Source organism: Morchella sextelata (genome assembly GCF_020137385.1).
Source record: "Morchella sextelata strain SCLS chromosome Unknown scls_5, whole genome shotgun sequence".
Lineage (NCBI taxonomy): Eukaryota > Fungi > Ascomycota > Pezizomycetes > Pezizales > Morchellaceae > Morchella > Morchella sextelata.
The window spans coordinates 2,284,903-2,305,718 of record NW_025408620.1 but is presented as its reverse complement, the minus strand read 5'-3'; the positions used below and the strand labels follow the sequence as shown (position 1 = coordinate 2,305,718).

The following is a 20,816-nucleotide window of genomic DNA, read 5'->3' as shown; positions in this document are numbered from 1 at the left end:
CGGGATAAGAATGAAGCATGGGACTATTTGGGGATGCATTTCTATTGGGGTTATCTCTAGGTTGATTGTGTTATTGTATTATTGTTATATCATTAGTAGTGGAAAACGGGCCTTAGCATAGGTTCCAACATGTATAAGTAGGAGACGGTTCTGCCTCGACTTAAGGGTATCATTAGCCATCAAGCGAGCTGAATCCGATCTACAATATTAAATCGTTTAAAAGCTACAGAACTATCGCTTAGCATTGGCATTTCCCCAAACACTTCTTTGTGGAAATGTCAGCACCTTTGTCCAGTAGGTACCGGACGGTGTCTAAATGACCGTACCGCGCGGCGAGCAGTAGAGCGGTCCATCCTACAGTATCGCCCCGTAGTGATATATCCGCCCCTATGTCTAATAGGTACTCGACTATTTGGAGCTTTCCGCCTCTAGCAGCGCCGTGCAGAGCAGACAGTTGACAACTGCCCCCCACGACCCCATGTGCCCCGTGCTCCAGGAGCAGTTTGATGATTGGGAGATGGCCAATCTTAGCGGCTGTGTGCATTGGTGTGTATCCTGAAGGATCAGCTTCCATCGGTCGTGCTCCCTTCTCCAATTGCTCCAGAAGTAGCTCGCAATTATTGCTCGAAGCCGCCGTCACTAATAATTGTTGAATCGCCTCTAGGACTTCGATCAGCCTTCGAGTACAGAGAAATAAAGGCACTGAATGTAGGCTGCATCTTACCTTTTCCAGAAGAGGTGCAGAAGCTCGGGTATGTGTATTTGGATCCGATGTGTGTACGGGAGCCGACTGGCCCTTAGCTCCAAGAGCCGGATCCTTTGAACTTCCCACGATCGGCTTAGCTTCAGGTTCCGAGGCTTTTTTAATTGTGCCAGGTGATATATTCGTCCACATGGTCTCATGCCGCTCTTTGATCAAAAGCCAAGAGTGCAGTTGAGCTTTTGATGCCGAGGCTTGCTCTGCTGGTAAGGGCTGAAGTAAACTAGATATAAATCCAATCGCTGAGTGGGGGATTGTAAGTGCAACCGCGGTTCCCGGTGGAAAAGTGTCCCGGCCGTGTAAAAAGTTGATCAGATTTCTAGCCTCAGGAAATGGCAGCTCTTTCGTGATCATGAAGTATACTAAACATCCCAAGGACCAAATATCTACTGCTGTGGTATATGAGCTGGTGTTTTGATCACCGAATCCCCAGACCTCTGGTACCATGAAGGGTCTAGTCCCTGCTGTGGTTCGCCATTCAGTCTTGCCACCGAAGTATTTAGAGACGCCAAAGTCACCGATCTTTACTGAAAGTGGTATCCAGCGGGCGATCAGGATATTACCGGGCTTCAGATCTCTGTGGCAGATATCCTCCTTATGCAATCTTTCCAGGCCAGCAAGAATCTGTTTCGTAACGCTCTTTGTGTCATCCTCAGGTAGGTCTCCTTCCTTGAGCAATGCATCCAGGTCGCCAGACAGGTATTCCATAGCCAAATAAATGTTATATTTATCCTCGAACCGGCCCGCAAGCTGCACGAAGTGCTCTGGGTACTAATTTAGAGAGACAGAGTTAGTCTAGTACAAGCGTATTTCGTCCTTCCAGAGGTGAGCGGATCTTGCTAGGGAACATTACCGAGCGAAGTCGTACTTGGATCGAGATTTCGTTCCACCTGATGAATGACCTCCTGATCTGTTTGACCGCTCTAAGATTCCCCCCGCCCTCTGCACAGGTCTCTTTATAGACAGTACCAAATGTGCCCTCTCCAAGGGTCTCAGTCCAAGTCCAGGTTTCGTATCGTCCTGGCTCCTCGCGCTCGGCGATCGTATGCTTGTACAGCCCGTCAATGAATTCCGTGACTAGTTTGAACTCCTCAAACTGTGAGGAAGTAGGTTTCATTTCTTCGTTGGGCGGATATATCTGTTAGGGATGTGATAGTAATAGTGGCCGTGAAGATAGACTTCGGTGAGCTAGATCGTGGACCCCCGAGCTTTAAAGTTGGGACGCGTTGTACTGTGTGAGTGGGCTGTGAACATAGCCATTGTAATCGAGCGTGAGGGCGGGCCCGTTGTCGAGCAGTCTTGGCGAAACTGTGTTCGGACACGCTGGTTGGCCGGCTGTTGTGTACTATGTACATGTATCTCTTCTTCGTCGAACGATACGAGTACATATTACGAGGTGATCAACTTCGACTAGCAAAACAGGAGCATGTATTGATGATGGTGTAGACAAGAAGAGAAAGAGACAAGAGCTAGCTAGAGAATGCCCGTGATGCGGACACCTGTAGATACATGTACATAGTGTCCCTAACGCTACTTTTACTTTGGGCGCCTAGTTCGGCTAACCCACGCGTCCACCCGCCCAACAGCGTCTATTATCAACACGATGACTTTGCTTACCAAGCGCCAAGCGCCACAACAGCTCCGTAATAATACAGGGCATTTTAGACCTCACCACACACACACCTACCCTCACCCTCACCCTTACCCTTCACTTACTCGAACCTCATCCCCCCATAACAAAAATGTCACGGTTGCCCTCCAGCCCCTCGCCCAAACCTCACATTGACAATCAAAATGCTCACCCCCGCCCCCCGCTGAGCCATGGCCAAACCTCACATTTACGTACACCAAACCTTCACTCATTAAAAACTTTTATAAACTTTCGAAGGGCAGACTAGCATTTCGGGTTCGGCGGAGATAATGAGACGAGAGCAGCTATTTCGTAAGAGTGCGTGGAACAGCCCACTGCCAGGGTGATACTGAATTATGTTGACGCAATACCTACATTTACACTCACACCAGTCACTCATGGAGACAGACACACCCGCTGTTGAATTATCCTTATTCCCCACTCAAGCCTCCGTTTTATGGATCTTGTGGTGCTAGGCAGATATAATCGCTGACCCGGCGTGGGGTATCCATTCACCCGGCCATGCTCTATACCACGCTCAGTGGCTTCTACAGGATGGTCTACAGCTACAGAACGGGTATTGGGGGTTTTACTGTTGAAGGTTTACTGCCGACGTTGATAGAGGTTCAAACTTAGTCATGAGGAATATTCATTCAAGGAAACTAATAGAAAAATACACAAAACCGACATTTGCAGCTTCTCGCATACACACCACTTCACCTCGCCACCAAACATATCACCTCCAACTAAGCCGCCAACGCCACCATGACCTTACAGTCATCCCTCACCTCCCCCGTCGTTTCGTTCTGCAATTTAAACAGCACCTCCCCCAACCTTATAGTATCCGGAAGCGGTGGATACACCTTGGCGTGCAAGAGCCACGTCTCGCCCTGCCGCAGTAATCATCAGCCCAACATCTTTCATCCAGGGGGCCAACATTGTTTACTTACCGAGCGAGCTTCCACCGCCTCGCAATCAGTCCTGCCCTTGTGGACTGTGAGTCGCAGGTCCATCATGTGTGCCCTATGCCCGGCGTCCGTATCGTGCCAGGTGCAGTGCAATGTGCTCTATGTCTGTTGTTAGCATGTGGACACCCAGTGAACGTGGCGAAACATTACCATGGGCATGGCTTCTTCAAAGCCTTCCAAAGGTACGGGCTCCGGAAGGGCATTTACAGACGCAAGGGCGAGGGGGGCAGAGGCAAGAGCGACGGGGGCAGAAGCAAAGCCGAGGGGGGTAGTTCCAAACGTGAAGGGGGTATTTGCAGCAATGATACGGAGGAGATCCGCGCCAGTGAGAGGAGGGTTCGTGACGTCTGGATCTTCATTTGTCCAGGACTTGCGGACGGAGTCAAGCTCATGCAGGATCTGTGGTGGGGCTGGTCAGCTCTGTACAGTTCTAGATGCGGCCGGGGGTGTGATCCGAGGTCTTGGCGTGGAAGCCCGGGCTTGCGTAGAAGAAAGGATTACCTTGATAATGGCCGGACGATTGGTGTTCTCCATGTCGGCCTTGAAGTCGCCGGTGATCTGCTGCTCAAACAGTTCGGGGTGCTGTGTGAATATGGGGTTGTTGAGCCAGATGTCTGCACGAGTGGTTAGAACAGGGCTACCGCGAAGGGTCAAAGAGGATGACAATCAAGGGGTTGCCCAACCAAAGTTACTCATCCAGTCCGAGTACACCTTCAGTTTCTGCAGCTGCTGCTTTGCTTCCACACGGCTGAAAGCCATCTTCTTGATGGCCTCTTGCAGTTCCTAGATTCTTTATGAGCACACTCCGATTCACGACTCGGGGGGTGAGGATAGTTGCGACGGGAACACTCACTGCGCGCTCCTTAGCACCGGCAATGGCCCCCCAGACAAGGGCGACGACGGCCATGAGGGCGAGGACCGGTAGGATTACCTCACTGGCAGCGATCGCAACCGTGCCGGCGATAACCCCAAACGCAACCAGGCCGCCGAGAACCACACCAGTTGCCACAGCCCCCAGCCCGGATATCGTGAGAATCCAGCTCTGAATGCCATGATCCCGGCTTAGTCTGCACCTTGGGGTCAGTACAATTGGTCCCAGCATCAAGATTGCGCAACAGGGGGATGCCGTACTCCTTGGTCATCTCCTTCCATTTTGCAAGTTCGTCGTTGGCAAGCACTTGCTCGATCTTTGCCTCCAGCTCTGCAAAAGAGGAGTACCCATGAGCGTGGAGCAGCTCTGTCACTTTCACATCCATCCTCTTTTCCTGCTCCTCGCTGTGCCGGGGGGGGAATCAGCATCATCTCATGTGACGAGTCGGGGGACGGAGATCCGTATACTCACACCCGAGCCTGAAGCTCCTTGAACTCGGCGCATATTAAAGTGATGTCGTTTTTGAGCTCCTGGCAGCGCCCGCGGCGGCTGGGATTGTCGGGGTAGAAAAGGTCGCTGATGCCACTACCGACGCTGTGACTGTTGCCCATTGTGTCTGCTTACCTGCTTATTCTCTTGATCTGTGAGAGTCGGGGACTTGTAGGAAGGGGGGTGGGGGGGGGGGTTGGTTGGCTTTGGCGCTGTGGTTTGTCGTTGTGGTTTGACGGTGGGGGAGGTCTTTAGCGAGCTATCTATATACACACTGTTGCCCCTGTGGTGATGGTCGCCACTTTTCTCAGTCAACAGAGAGGGTAGGCAGTGTATCATGCCAACGAAGTGCATATCACAACATCGCCCCGACTAGCTTAGCCAGATTGAGACCTGGACCCGTTATCGTTATCGCCGCTTTCAAGTCTGTCTGCGGGACATACAGGTCCTCATGTCAGCTAGCCCCGGTTCGAATTCCATAGATCTAGCCAGCTGAGCTCACTGGCCAGAGAGCGACCGGGCCCCGATCTTGGGCTGCTACGGCGGCTCATACATACAAAAGTACAATCGGGGTTTTGAAGTGAATGGCAACGACTCGACAACACAAAACTCGACCACCACCATCACCAAAAAAAAAATTTGTTTGTAAACAATTTAGACGGGTATGAAAATTATTTCACATTGTAGACACAGTATTAATAAATTAAATTCGTGTATAAACCCTTAGCTTTGGTGTTCCCAGGAAAAACTTATTTAAGAAATAAAATATATAAGAGATTGAAAAAACAATTTAGACGGAGATTTAAACTACTCGGTATTGTAGATGTACTAGATAGGTAATGAATCTCTTTGGGACTATAGTGTTTTGATGTTCCGGTTAACAAACTATTTGGAAAAGAAAAACTCTATAGAAATTCAAAACAATTTAGACCGAGCTAAAAACCAGTCTATTGTATTGGAATAATATAGATTATAGAAACTCCAATTGACATGATTTGATTTGGTGTTACCGTCAGCAAGTTAAGGAGAGAAATAAATTATTAACAATTCTATTCTGAGTCTGAGTCCTCCCCATCAGTTCTTTCACCACCAGCCACATCAGCCTCGTTCTCACCCAAAAACTTTGCCTTGCAGGAGTTCTCAATATCTTTCCTTCTCAAAACTTCCTTTGGTTTCGGTAGAAGGGATAATGTAGGCTGAATATTTCCACGTTGAATATGTTTTATTAAATGAGCTTGAAGGAAACGGTACATGACATAATGGCTTTTTCTCTCATCAGGCATTTTATCTTCATATTCGATTACCATTGCAAATCTACTCTTTGCTAAAACAGCTTGACTATAGCTCATGGTTTCTTTCAGCAAATATATATCGTTGTCTAAAAATGTTAGTAATTGAGTAAAAGTTTTTAACTCCAACACTTCACATAATACTCTTGATTGGAGATATTCATTACCTTTTCATCCTTGATTTTCTATATAATCAGAGTAGAGGGTATCTATGCATAGTGTATAACTTCATCGGGAGGAAAATGCTAATGGTAATATGGCTCTCTGGTTGGAAGATTTAGTCTGCTGCTTTGTTTGCGTATTTTATAATTATTCCAGGAATTGTCAACCTAGTGAAGCTTGGTACGTATAACTGGTAGATAAATAAAAAGAATCGATATTGTATCCTCTATAGAATTATTTTGGAATAGGTTATCTTGCTCAAATTAATGGAAGTATTTCTAAAAGTAGTTAATCAAAATATATATCAAATAGCCGATGAATTTTGTACCTTCCAATCAGCTGTAGCTCCTTTGATCAATTGATACCACAAACTCTCGATTCTAATGTTTTTTGTTAAAGTGCCTTGCCAAAAGACTTCCGGAAAGGTAATATCAGGCTTCTCAACCTTATATTACTCCCAAAATAGCTCAATCAATAACATGGTTTCAGTGTCTCTATCTGTTCGGATTTGCAATGGAAGACATTTCTGTTCTCTGAGACTCTCAATAAATTGACTCAAAATACTGATGTCTGTCTTTCCCGAGACGCAACAATAAAACCAAGTAACGTATTTTGAATATGCATCGATAGCAGCATAGATCTTAATTCCATACATTTCGAGTTTCAGATTACCATCTACCGACCAGTACCAATTTGGGTTTGGGTGGGTAAAGTGTAACGACGTATTGGCATCACGGTCGGATATTGTTTTAGGGCGTAAAGAGGAAGTAATTGGCAACAAGGTTAGCATTCCTAATATGAGTTTCCTTTGGGTTCTATGGGCTTTCATTGTACGGGTGTATGAGTCGTATTTAGACCGGAGTTATTGGATATATAAAGGGGTTCTACCTTTCGTTGATATTCTGTTTCTCTCTTTTCTCTTTATGCAATTTTCTTCATTCTCTCTATATTGTTAGATTACAATACTATCTTCATCCTACATTATACAGGGTCAGGCCACTTGAATCCTGGGATTTAGATAACCTACTTGAGTATTCCCAGAGTCAATAGTTAGAGTTCCCTGGCCTGCAATACCAAGAGAGTCTACAGTATATTAGTTAGTCCATAGTTTCAGTTCATGTCCTCTGCTTCGGTTGTGTTCCTTGGCAACCATAGTCTACACTTTCAACCAAATCTAAAGAACCACGTAACATAAAATGAGCATGATGCCGATTAACCTATTTCCATCGGGTCTCAACCCTACTATTGTCAGGGCTCTACCTATCCAATTATGGGAGGCCAATATTCCCACATTATGGAGATGTATCTAAACCAACCTTCTTGCAGCTAAATTGATGTTGCTTTTTCTTAACTCTTCTTCGATAAACCCTTTGAGTTTTTGGTCCAAATCCTGTGTTTGATTCAAGGGTGTTTCTCTATGGAACATTACCATTGTAACGGAGCCATTTCAACTGTCTGGTGTATGAGTACATACAGGGCCCGGTTACATGCTGAGAGTTATTGTTAGAAGCCAGTTGCACGGTGATATGCAAGTACCGGCAGTGTGGTTAGCTACCAGCTGTTAGAGTAACTACATTCCGGACGCTAGGAAGGGGGATCTATTCATGGGAGCAATGACTGACGAGTCTATGCCTCGCCAGTGACTAGAAGACCGGCCAGAGTGAAGCTCTGATTGCCCGGTGATCCTCTATATCCTCTGAGCATTGTAAGTCCGCCGAATGGCAGGGACTATGCTAGGGAAGTCTACAATAAGCGAAAGCTCTACAGCAATGATTAAGCTTACACCTGAGCGGCAGCTCATTCATGCAGGTCCTCGGTTGTGTGGCAACCAAGGCTGCAGGTGTTACAAAGGCTTTGACTAAGGGTGGTTGCCTTGGGTATCGGAAACACCTGCTGACGCTTAGAGAAAAAGCGGGGTAGCGGTGGTATTGTTTCCGGTACTGAGGGAAGGCCCACCGGAACTTAGTAAAGGAGTTAGGAGCAGAGAATAGAAGCCTTCGGAGTATAAGTACTCAGGTTCATTCTCGCCCTTCAGTCCTGTTCTCTTCAGTCTTCATCAGAAAGAAAAACCAAATTCTTATCGGTAGCAGAGCCCTTAAAGATTATTGAGTTCTAGCGATAGTATCTTTGAATAATCTGCAACCTGATTGTCTATCTTGCACGGCCGTCTCTATTCTACTTTATTCCATTTCTCTTAGAAGAGACCCCCGTTACAGATAATCTTTAAGGCTCAAGTCACCTTCAGATTATTCTTCCTCTATACCAAATGTCCGCCCTCTCAGCTCCAGATGCACCCCTTCAGATTGAATGGCAGCCGGTGCCCCTCCAGCTTGATGCCACCGGGCAGACACAGCTTGTTAAGAAACTCAGGACCGCTCTACATGCCTATATTCCCGGCTGTGAGCCTGCCTGGCAGGATACCGATGAGGTTTCCTTACAACACTTCTTCACAGAGCTTCAGACCTACCTCCAGCACAGCCTGCAGAGTCAGTTGAACCGAGGCAGTCAGGCACTGCTCATTGTACAAGAGCGCCAGGCAGCACAGAATGCTCTGATGGCAGAAGCTCTAGAGTACATGAGGTCGGAAGTCAACTCTGTTCAGGAAGAGCTCCGGAAGTATGCAGAAAGAGATGAACTGAATGCCGATGTTGATGCCATGGAGATTGAGTGGACAAATCCGGCCACTCCACCAGACTTTGTTGCCGAGATACAGAGAGCTCTCGATGAAGGAAGGTTGGTGGTGGGTAGACCAGCAACTCCGGCACCACTTTCAGTCTCCAGGTCCTCTTCCAGAGCAGCTACCAGGACAATGCAGCGGAAGACCAGCCCCTTTGCAGCATTTCCGGTCCGATCCACTAGGAGAGTTATCCCTATTGTGCAGCCAGCGGTGGGGGCTTCACCATTACCACCTAGCCGCTTCGGTGGAACACATCCACTCCTTGGAGGAGCCGACCGATCCTTTGACTATGAAGGAGAGTTCTTCTCAGGTGCAGGCCGAGGACCCCCTAGTCCGCTAGCCAGGAACCCAGGAAGGTTTACCATGTTTGGGGCTGCTCAACCAGCAGCAACCTCACCACTGGCCAGCAATCTGGCGCCGGTAGCACCTGTGGCCCCTCCTGTTGCGGCCGCCGTTCCCCCTCCAGCCCAGGCACAGGGAGGAAGTGGTGGAAATCAGAACACCCAAGCCCAGGCACAGGGAGGAAGTGGTGGAAATCAGAACCCTCCACCTCCAGCGGCCCGTGCTCCCGCTCCAGGAGATCCAGGTGGTTCTGACAGTTCGGACTCGGAACCAGAAGGTGGTGACAGAAGAGGCTGGCGGAGATATCTCAAGAAGAAGTTGGAGAAGCAACAAAAGGATTTGTTTGCCATGGTGTCCCAGCAGTATCAATCTCCGGCCACCTCCCACCCTTCTACTTCCACCAGAGCCCGAGAACCAAAGGCACCACCACCATCAAAGTTCCAAGGCAAAGCGGAGCAAGTGGAGACCTTTATCCGGCAATGTGAGAATGTGTTCTCCATTGAGAGTCTGTCCTTCACCTCTGAGGAGGTTAAGATTCGATATGCAGGCAACTTGATGGAAGGAGAGGCAGCGATCAGATGGTATGAGGCATACCACAATTCAATTGATCAAGCCTCCGCCAACCGCCTTGCTGGAATGCCGGTGACTTTGGATCTGAGATGGAAGCGCTGGGATTCCTTTGTGGATGCTTTTAGAGCTGCCTTCGGTGAAGCCATCTCTAGAGATGATGCTGTAGCCCAATGGAATACCCTTACCCACACAGCCCGAGGAGGAATAGACCTTTTCCTGAATACTATCATTCAGCTGATGTGGAAGACTGGCTATGAGGGTCAGTTGGTGGATGATAAGATCAACAATTCCCTCCTTGCGGACCTAGGCATGAGTTGGGCTCTCTTCAACCCCAAGCCAAAGTCTTTGATGGAGCGGATAGCTGCTCTAAGAGAGTTAGGGCACACCCATGAGAGGTACCGAGGAATGGCAGCTGAGAAGGCGCCACCTCGGACCAAGAAGGATCCTCCCGCTGAGAAGGACCAGCAGCCTAAGAGGAAGAGAGAAGCTGTGAGCTCCTCCGGACCTCAGAAGACTCCCGGTCCTAAAGACAAAGCGGTGGAACTGAAGGGTATCCCGGGGGATATCCTAGAAGAAAGAAGAAAAGCAGAAGTATGCTTGAAGGTATGACCTTCCGGTACTCCCTATTGGTAGAGTGCATAGACTGACTTGTGCAAATAGTGCGGCAAGTCCAGACACAAATGGACCGATTGTTGGTCCAAGGAACCTACGGTTGTCCGAGTGGCAGCAGTGAGAGTACAAAAGCGGAAAAGAGGGAATGGCAAGTCCAACTCTCAGAAGAAGGCTAAAGTGGCTGCTGTAGTAGCAGAAGATCCACTTGTTGTACTCCCGGAGGTTACAGAAGATTTTGTTTTTCAGCCTGAGCAAGACTCGGACAATGAAATCATCTGGTAGAAAAGTGTCTGTTTGAATCTATGTTTACTAGTTTTCTTTTATTTTGGGTTTTTGGGGTTTCTATGTTTCTCTTGAATAAATTATGATTGTGTTTCCGCCTATTTGATTGCTCCAAGCACTCTGAGGATGGGTTTAAGACCCGAAACAGCTGGTCTGTCAGTGCTCTACCAAAGTTACATTTGTTACCAAGACACTTCCAAACCGCTGCTAAAAAGACTACTACACAATATATCTGCTATATTACCGCTTGGGAATAGAACCAAAGGATCTTTGATCTTAGTAGTGCCCGAAGCCATTAGCTATGTTGAAAAGACAAAGAGAAACGAGTCCAGGACCCGCTGTTAAGCAAAGAAGGTTGGAACAGAGGCTTCCCTCCTTACCAGTACATGGAAAAAGACCTATACTGAAGGCAGGACTCTCATGGACGGTCAAAGGAAAGGATGAAGGCGCCCAAGGGTCTTTCCTATTTGACACCGGTTGTACAGGAGCTATCCTCAACCAGAGTTTTGTCAGGAAATATGGAATTCCCTTAGTGCGGCGGGATCAACCTCTGACAATGTTTGATGCTCAAGGAGATGTCATGATAGGAGGAGGGGAGTATTACACTCACCCGGTCCGCATGATTATGGGAGATCATAAGGAGACACTCCGATGGGAAGTGGCTACTTTGGAAGAAGGAATGACCGGTTACCTGCCAATTAGTTGGGCTAGGAAGCATAACCCGGACATCAACTGGGAACTCAACACCATGAGCTGGAGGAGTGACTACTGCAAGCAGAATTGTCTCCCAGCAGCCACCAAGATTGAACTGATCTCTCCATACCAAATGTTGGAAGAAGAAGAGACAGTCTATCAATTGGTTGGTTCAGTATGGCATGATGAGGACGGAGGTGATATTGCTGAGAAAATACACCACCTATACCGGGATTGGGCTGATGTGTTCAGTCAAGAGAGAATTGAGGAAATGCCGCCGCATTCCCATAATGATTTGAAGATCAAACTCTTGCCTGGCACCGCTCCCCCATTTGGCCCGCTATACCCATGTTCCGCTCCAGAATTGAAGGCGCTCCGAGAGTACCTGGACAAAGAATTGTCTTCAGGAAAGATCTCTAGATCTAACAGCCCTGCTGCGGCACCCATACTGTTCATTCCTAAGAAGGATGGGACATTGCGGATTTGTGTGGACTATAGAGGATTGAACAAGGTCACTGTCAAGGACAAGTACCCACTGCCTATCATGAGTGAGCTCAGAGACAGGTTGTTCAAGGCCAAGATCTTCACAAAGATAGACCTGAAGAACGGCTTCAATTTGATCAGGATAGCCGAAGGTGATGAGTGGAAAACCGCTTTCAGAACCCGCTATGGACTGTATCAGTATAATGTGATGCCATTTGGTCTATGCAATGCTCCCTCCGCTTTCCAGGCAATGATCAATGATGTGCTAAAGGAACTACTGGATGAAGGAGTAGTTGTCTACATTGATGACATCCTCATCTACTCGGAGACTGAGAAAGAGCATGAACTATTGGTCAAGAAGGTACTACAGAAGCTTAGGGAAGCTAAGCTCTGTGCCTCGATCAGTAAGACCTCCTTCCATGTCCGAGAAGTAGAATATCTAGGCTATCACATCTCGGAAGAAGGAGTATCAATGTCAGAAGACAAGGTGGAGGCAGTTAAGGACTGGCCGGTCCCTGAAAATATCAAGGCAGTACAGGCATTCCTCGGATTTGCAAACTTCTATCGCCGCTTTATTGAAGGCTTCAGTAAAGTTTGCAAACCATTAACTGACCTCCTGCAAAAAGACAAGAAATGGTATTGGACGGCAGCACATGAGCAGGCCTTTGAAGAACTCAAGAGGCTGTTCACAAGCGCTCCAATCCTCCTTCATTTTGACCCTAGTAGGAGAACGGTGGTCGAGACAGATGCCAGTGATTTTGCCAAGGGAGCGGTGCTCTCTCAGTATGGGGATGATGGGAAGCTACATCCGGTGGCATTCTATTCTAAGAGGTTCTCCCCTGCTGAGATCAACTATGACATTCATGATAAGGAAATGGGAGCTATTGTAGCCTCTTTCCGGGAATGGGAACACATGCTCAAATCTTGTGAGCAGGAGATCACGGTTTTTACAGACCACAAGAACTTGGAGTACTTTAATTCTACCAAGGTTCTCACTAGGCGGCAAGCTAGATGGTCTGAAGACCTCGCAGGCTACAATTTTAAAGTTGTCTACAGACCGGAAGAAAAGAATGGCAAGACTGATGTGCTATCTAGGCGCTGGGATCACCGCCTTGGAGAGGGAGGTGAAACTCTGCAGCCGGAGCCACAGATCTTTTTTAGGCCAGGTCAATTGGTTTTGGATCCTGCAAAGCTAGCAGCTGTCAGGGTGAATCAGTTGCAGAATACATTCTTAGAGCGCCTATACACGGCTGCTAAAGAGGATAGTTTCTGGCAGGAATTGCACCGCTCCCTGGTTGAAAGGAAACCAAATTTGGACCAGAACTTGTCGGTCAAGAACGGTCTCATCTTCTACAAGAATAGATGGTATATACCCAAGGACAAGAAGCTTCAGATGGAAATACTGTCCGATACCCATGACTCTAACGTGGCTGGTCATTTTGGCCAATTTAAGACACTAGAGCGGGTGAAAAACAACTTCTTTTGGCCCAACATGGATAAGGATGTTGAGGAATATGTCCGGAGCTGTGATAGCTGACAGAGGAATAAGACCTCAAGACGTAAGAAGTTTGGTACGCTCCAACCGTTGGAGATACCCTATCGGCCATGGACCTCCATCTCTATGGACTTCATTGTGGGATTACCGGAATCTAGTGGGTTTACAAAGATCTGGGTAATAGTGGACCGTTTTTCGAAAATGGCACACTACATCCCTCTTCCTACCCTCAATAAAACGGAAGATTTGGCTAAGTTGTTCTTGAAGGAAGTTTGGAGACTCCATGGTTTACCTGATGACATAGTCTCGGACAGAGATAGCAGGTTCATTTCTCACTTTTGGCAATCTCTCATGAGTCTCCTCAATGTGAAGCTGAAGATGTCCACATCTTTCCACCCACAAACGGACGGTCAAACAGAAAGAGTTAACCAGACCCTGGAACATTACTTGAGGAGTTATTGTTCATATCAACAGGATGACTGGGCAGAACTCTTGCCTTTGGCAGAGTATGCACATAACTCGGCGGTCTCTGAGTCTACCAAAGTATCGGCTTTTTATGCCAACTATGGATATGAACCCAGGACCAACTGGCCGGCCCCAATGGAAGGAGTAGAATGGAACAATCCAGCGAGCGAGGTCATGATATCTCAATGGGAATCTATCTGGCAGGCTATGAACGCCAGCTTGGGTAAAGCTAGATTAAGGATGGCCCGGTGGTATGATGCTCATGCCCTGGCACCGCCTGAAATCAAGCCCGGAGATGAAGTAATGTTGGACCGGCGCAATGTGCAAACAAAGCGGCCTTTGGGAAAACTGGATCAGAAGAAGATGGGACCCTTTAAGGTCTTAGAAGCTATTGGTACCCGTGCCTACAAGCTCTCTCTTCCCCCCCAAATGGGAATCCACCCGGTCTTTCATGTCTCTCTTTTGGAACCTTACAGAGCACCGGTAGATCCTGAGAGAAGAGTTCCACCACCGGAACCTGAAGAGGTTGAAGGAGAACAGAACTGGGTTGTCCGAGAGGTAGCTGATAGCCGGATCAATAAGAAGAGGAGACTAGTGGAATACCTAGTGTTATGGGAAGGTTATGAAAACGAGGATGCTACATGGGAACCTTGGGAGCATCTCAAGAAGAGTGCTGAAAAAGCCCTTCAGGATTTCCATATGAGGTATCCTAAGAAACCCAGAGACAAGCGGATAGTTGGGTTGTAGTTTGTTTTCCTTTAGGTTTTCGTTCCTTGCATATCACGGAGTTTCTTGTCATATAGATTGGATGGTAATAGAATGGTTATAGATCTCGGAGACCAAGATCCTGGAAGAGGGGAGTGGTGTAACGGAGCCATTTCAACTGTCTGGTGTATGAGTACACACAGGGCCCGGTTACATGCTGAGAGTTATTGTTAGAAGCCAGTTGCACGGTGATATGCAAGTACCGGCAGTGTGGTTAGCTACCAGCTGTTAGAGTAACTACATTCCGGACGCTAGGAAGGGGGATCTATTCATGGGAGCAATGACTGACGAGTCTATGCCTCGCCAGTGACTAGAAGACCGGCCAGAGTGAAGCTCTGATTGCCCGGTGATCCTCTATATCCTCTGAGCATTGTAAGTCCGCCGAATGGCAGGGACTATGCTAGGGAAGTCTACAATAAGCGAAAGCTCTACAGCAATGATTAAGCTTACACCTGAGCGGCAGCTCATTCATGCAGGTCCTCGGTTGTGTGGCAACCAAGGCTGCAGGTGTTACAAAGGCTTTGACTAAGGGTGGTTGCCTTGGGTATCGGAAACACCTGCTGACGCTTAGAGAAAAAGCGGGGTAGCGGTGGTATTGTTTCCGGTACTGAGGGAAGGCCCACCGGAACTTAGTAAAGGAGTTAGGAGCAGAGAATAGAAGCCTTCGGAGTATAAGTACTCAGGTTCATTCTCGCCCTTCAGTCCTGTTCTCTTCAGTCTTCATCAGAAAGAAAAACCAAATTCTTATCGGTAGCAGAGCCCTTAAAGATTATTGAGTTCTAGCGATAGTATCTTTGAATAATCTGCAACCTGATTGTCTATCTTGCACGGCCGTCTCTATTCTACTTTATTCCATTTCTCTTAGAAGAGACCCCCGTTACAACCATAGATTTCCGAATATACAGAAATCTTCAGTGTTCTATACAATATCCATTGATTTAGAAAATCTAATATTGTTAGAAAAGGATCATAAAATGACATAAATATATTTTACTTACTCGTAGTATCATTTCATGACTCAAGCATTTGACTCAAAGCAAATATGCAATTTCAATGCGAATAAAAGTTGTATCATTACTTCTTTGTTTTTGTGTTGAATCCATACTCTTTGATCTTACTCATGAAAGTCATTATTGGGTAGTGTGAACCTATCACTTCCAATGCTAAAAGAACCTCCTCAATAGTTTTATTTTCCTCAATATATAAATCATAAATGAAGTATTTGTTTGCCTCGCGCTTGAGACTAACAGGAGAATAGACAGAATGTGTCATTTCTGAGTTATATTTGATGATGAGGTAAAAGAAGTAGAGTATCTAAAAAATTTACGATTTGCATAGAGAAAGTGTGAATTGAATGCGGTACACTCACAATTTGACTTTATTTATACATTTTTATTTTCCAAATAATTCCCGATTGAGATCTCCGGAATATTCTGAAAACCTCACAAGTAACCGAAATGCTGAAATAGAAACTCAAGTTTACCGAAGCTTCTTATACATACAGAAGCTATCAGTAGTAACACTTCTAACTCCAATTCCCATTGATTTCAAAATATTTAATTTCAAACTATTTCTTGTTCCCGATAATATCTTCTCCAACTAGCTTTTCTGTTGAGTACTGCAGCTGAAAAGAACACATGATTCACCATAAAACTCATGACAAAGTCTTCCACTACTGTGGAAAGCGTGTATCCCGCCCCCCCCCCCTCAATCTACTTTTGAAAGAAATTGAAAACAAAAAAGAGATTGCAAGCAGCTCAAGAGAGTTATCAACAACTCGTAATAAGAGCAAAAAAGACAAAGAAAAGGGTGAAGCTTGACCTCCAGAAACTATTGTGTTACTATCGAGTCCTACCAACTCATCAACTAAGGATGTTGCTATGGAAGCATATCAATTGAATGTGAGAGAAACTGTTCAATTGTATCGATAAGTATCAATATTGAGAATCTCTAAAGCAGAAAAACAAAAAGCTTCTACATATGGGTTGGTTCCAGCAATAGCACTGAGTAATACTAAGGATATCAAAAAAATGATTTCAGCTCATGACTCTCGGAAGCTTGGTATCTATGTTGGCAAAATGGATGACAACTGGAGTACTTACAAGAATTTCAGTAGGTCTCTAAATTCCTTTCAAATCCTAATAATTTCTAATATTCTATAGGGGTATCATCGAAGGTTTTTGAAAATTTGGACCAGAATAATACGAATTATTTTGAATTTACAAATATGCTACTCAATTCTGCCTCAAATTGTGTGATAAGTATTACTGCTGATTATTGTGAAGTATATCAAATAATACTGGCAACACAATTTACACTAAAGGAGAGTGCCCACCAGGTAGAGGTCAAGAATAAGTCAATTTCAGTTGTTGAATTCCTTTTGGATTTCGCAGGAGTATCTTTCATGGATCGACTAGTGGATATACGGGGTTACGAAGAGTCGGATTAGTCAGAAAGGTTCTATTGGGTTCTACCGGGTTCTGTTGGTTATTAATGTATGAGTCATGTTGGATTTGTCATCACTAGTACTTCCTTGAGTATATTAAGGGGGGTTGTTTGTACTTCTCGTTCTTTTCTTCTTCTTCTTTCTTTACGCAACGTCTTCTGTATCTACTCTCAAGGGGGCGAGTAGCGAGTATTCCGCAGGGTACGAAGAGTATAGCAGGGGCGGTATGGGAACTCGCAATAGGGGTACTACAGGACTCGAGCGTTGATAAGGTTCGATGGGATAAGGAGGAAGCGAGGCGGTGGTCTTCTTTTAAAGAAAGAAGAGAACAATAATATTGTATAGCAATAAACAGCGTAGATACAGAAGACGTTGCGTAAGGAAAGAAGAAGAAGAAAAGAACGAGAAGTACAAACAACCCCCCTTAATATACTCAAGGAAATCCCAACGATGACAAATCCAACCTGACTCATACATCAACAACCAACAGAACCCGGTAGAACCCAATAGAACCTTTCTGACTAATCCGACCTTTCGCAACCCCGTATATCCACTAATCGATCCATGAAATCTACGCTGTCTATTGCTATACAAAATCCTCATCCTCTTCTTTATTCAAGAAGACCTCTGCCTCGCTTTCTCCTTATCCCGTTGACCCTTACCAACGCTAGAAATCCTTGGGACCCCTATTGCGAGTTCCCATACCGCCCCCTACTACACTCTTCGTACCCTGCGGAATACTCGCTACTCACCCCCTTGAGAGGATCATCGACTAAGATTTTTATAGTTGTTAAGTTTCAGACTGAGATACAGAGAAGGAAGAGAATTAAAGAAGAAAAAATTAAGAATGGGTAGTTTCTAGAGGCATTGCGGGTAAACTCAGCTCCTGATGATATTGAGGTTATAAAGGAAGAGATTATGAGTAGAGAGGTATGTACTACTCCTGATATAAATTTCTCTAAATCTAACGATATACAGCAACCCGTGTCTGACTTTCCGGAATACTCTAATACCCCAACACTTCTCACCCGAACACTAAAAAGAATCCTCGATTCCAGCTCACTGAAATGAAGCGATAGTAAAAGACACAGATATGAATTTATTGAATTACTAAAGCTTCCAGATTTAGAGATAACATCAAATCCTTTATAGTGTCGTAGCGCGAGTAAGGAAGAAGTTCGGGAAGGAGAGCGATTAGTAATCGGGATTTCATTTATTCTGTCTCTTTTAGGATTTCGGTAGTATTTGAACTTTCTTTCTATAGATTTCCGTTACGCAAATTAGTTATTGGGTTCTGAGGGATATATATATGGCTGTAATTTCCCTCTGTACTTTCTTTCTTTTCTCCTTATCTGAACTTCCTGTTATATAGGAATACAGTCTATTTTCTATCTTTGAACCTCTACGAATACAAGTCGTATAACTTCTCAGTTGTGCCCTTTGGTTCCAGTCCTAGTCTCGCTCTCGCTTCACGTAACATGAAGCGTTTGATCCCGTTCTCGTTCGTTTCTTTCGATAATCTATCGTTAGACAACTTAGTCTAGTATCTATCGGTATCAAGTCCAATAACCCCAAACTCTGACCCTGACTCCGCACAAGGTGAAGAGTTGTCACCTATGTAACCCGGACTCACTTTCTACGGTTCTCTTACCGAGAACCCCTGAACCTCGTTCGAGTTTTCCCGAGTCGGCCCGTAGCACCCTTGCTCTTCCATTCTCAGTTCACCACCTCGACTAATATCCTCACTGCCATTATCTGATCACGGTAAGGATAAAGATAATACACTGTTACAGGAAAGAGGTGAGCCTTCGGGAGTAGTAACAGAGGGTTGATATAGGTAGGGCGGTAGCAGTTGTGTTGAGGTAAAGGTAGCAGGAGAGCGAGTACAGCTCTAGCTAGTACAGCATGTCCTAAACTACACTTAATAATTTTTTCTACAGAGCACAGAAACACTTAATATTAGCCACATATTCTTTATTCACCCGAAATATTAGGACTTTATAATTCAAACACCCGTCTAAATTGAGTTGCAGGCCTGCGATGTCATGTTCAAAGTTGGCTCATGAGGTTTCGCGACCTCATGGTTGCGCGCCCTCATGATTGCGTGCCCTCATGGTTGCGCGCCCTCGCCAAAATCATCCTCACCCCACAAAAGTATAGCTCCCGCACCAAGCAATAACTCTTTCTACAGGGCACAAGAACACTTCATGTTAGTCACATATTCTTTATTCACTTCGAAATATTTGGACTATATAATTAAAAAACCTGTCTAATTAGGTTGGGGGCCTGCGATATGCTGTCAAAAGTTGGGGTTGGGCGTGCGCCGTTGCTTGGTTGTGCCGTTGCTTGGTCGCGCACCCTCGCCAAAATCACGGATTGTACTTTTGTATATATGAGCCGCCGTAGGCTGCAGACGGCGCCAAAGAAAAAAAAGCACTCATCCACCTTTTTCGAGTGGTTTGCAGAGATCAACGGTAGAGTAGAGCCATGGGGTTGGGGTGTTGGCGTTGATGAAATATATTCAGAAAACAAATATATATATGCATGGCCAGCTGCAGCACACGTACTCTATTGGAGCTCCTCACAATCGACGTTTGGCAGCTAAACCTCAGCTGGCTGGACAGGCCGAAATGGGTGCCGAGGTATCTACGTTCCATGGTTGCACTGCATCATCCATCACATGTGCGTTAATTCGATCTCTGATCTGGCTCCGGCGATCTTAATACGTGCAGGTATTCTTATTTTAGCGAGGCGACACAGACCAGGGGCCGACCGACCGACGAAGGAAGTCGTAGCATTTCCGAACACAAATATTGCATGACATACAAAAAGGTTGATTTGGCGCTTTTTCATATGGTATGCAATAGCAGTCGCCATGAATTTACGAGTACAGGCAAATCCCGGGGATGAGCTTTTTTCGTCACGTAGAGTAGGTACCTAGAGTAGGTGCTCTATGTGCTCTTACAACCCGAGACATATAGAGTACCTACATGTCTGTGTGTCTGTACCTACCCGAGCAGGCCAAGCTGAACCTGGGAAAAGCAAAGCTGTTGCATATGTATGTGTGAATGTACGGCGCCGGTCACGAAAATAAACTCTTGATAAAAGGTCTAACACATAGAAGAGCTAATTATAAAGCTACGTGTAGGGATCACCTATCCATTGTCTGTCTCTCTTTACTTTTCATGGCCAATCCCAAAATGAAGTAGAATTCCAGGATTAGGTTGGGCGAGGATTGAGAAAATCAAGGGTTAGGGTTGACCCTTTGAATGGCCGCAAAGGTACTTATGTTAACGTCGACTGGCGCCATATGTAGTTAACCCCCCAACCCCCCTCCACTCGACCCCTGTGCTCGATCCCACTCGATCCCACTCGATCCCACTCGATCCCACTTAACCCCCACTCGACCCCTCTCGACCCCGCAGCTCATGTACCTAGAGTACTCTACATACAATATGTGCAACGTCGATCCTTCCCCAGGGAAAGAGGCTTTCAGCTGGAAAGCTTAAGTCGACATGATCTAAAGCGCTATATCCAGCTGAACTACCGATCGTCGGCAGTGACGTCGTAGGCACCGGCGTATACGTATCGCAGCTGAACCTTTCGAGAGACTAGCCATCTTCATCATTGCACGGTCCCGCGACTCGTCTGAATGCTCTCAATCTTGCATTAATCCGCTGTATATTGTCTCGGACGTCTTTCATGTTTGTTGGTCGCCGACAGAAGAAACCAATTTGCTATCTGTAATAGGCGGTTCTTGAAGCCTAGCCCTTCCAGAAGCGATGATGGTCTAGCCTGAAAGCATTGAGCGCATTGA

General features: G+C 46.1%; 3 protein-coding genes across 3 annotated transcripts; all 3 read right to left on the bottom strand.

The window, feature by feature from the left end:
- Positions 1-724: 724 nt before the first annotated feature.
- Positions 725-1,877, bottom strand: H6S33_011142 (uncharacterized protein; the record flags this gene model as incomplete). The annotated part of the gene is made up of 2 exons (XM_044842539.1): positions 725-1,531; positions 1,614-1,877. Coding segments are annotated over 2 exons (1,071 nt in total), but the record flags the coding sequence as incomplete, so codon positions are not given.
- Positions 1,878-3,136: 1,259 nt separating this feature from the next.
- On the bottom strand, positions 3,137-4,840 carry H6S33_011141 (uncharacterized protein; the record flags this gene model as incomplete). Its single annotated transcript, XM_044842538.1, has 8 exons — positions 3,137-3,280; positions 3,341-3,457; positions 3,509-3,757; positions 3,860-3,972; positions 4,042-4,141; positions 4,212-4,425; positions 4,490-4,633; positions 4,701-4,840. The coding sequence occupies 8 exons, from the start codon at positions 4,838-4,840 to the stop codon at positions 3,137-3,139; spliced, it is 1,221 nt and encodes a 406-aa protein (XP_044697071.1).
- A 927-nt stretch (positions 4,841-5,767) lies between these two features.
- On the bottom strand, positions 5,768-6,025 carry H6S33_011140 (uncharacterized protein; the record flags this gene model as incomplete). Its single annotated transcript, XM_044842537.1, has 1 exon — positions 5,768-6,025. One exon carries the CDS (start codon positions 6,023-6,025, stop codon positions 5,768-5,770), a length of 258 nt encoding a protein of 85 aa, XP_044697070.1.
- Between the last annotated feature and the right edge of the window lie 14,791 nt (positions 6,026-20,816).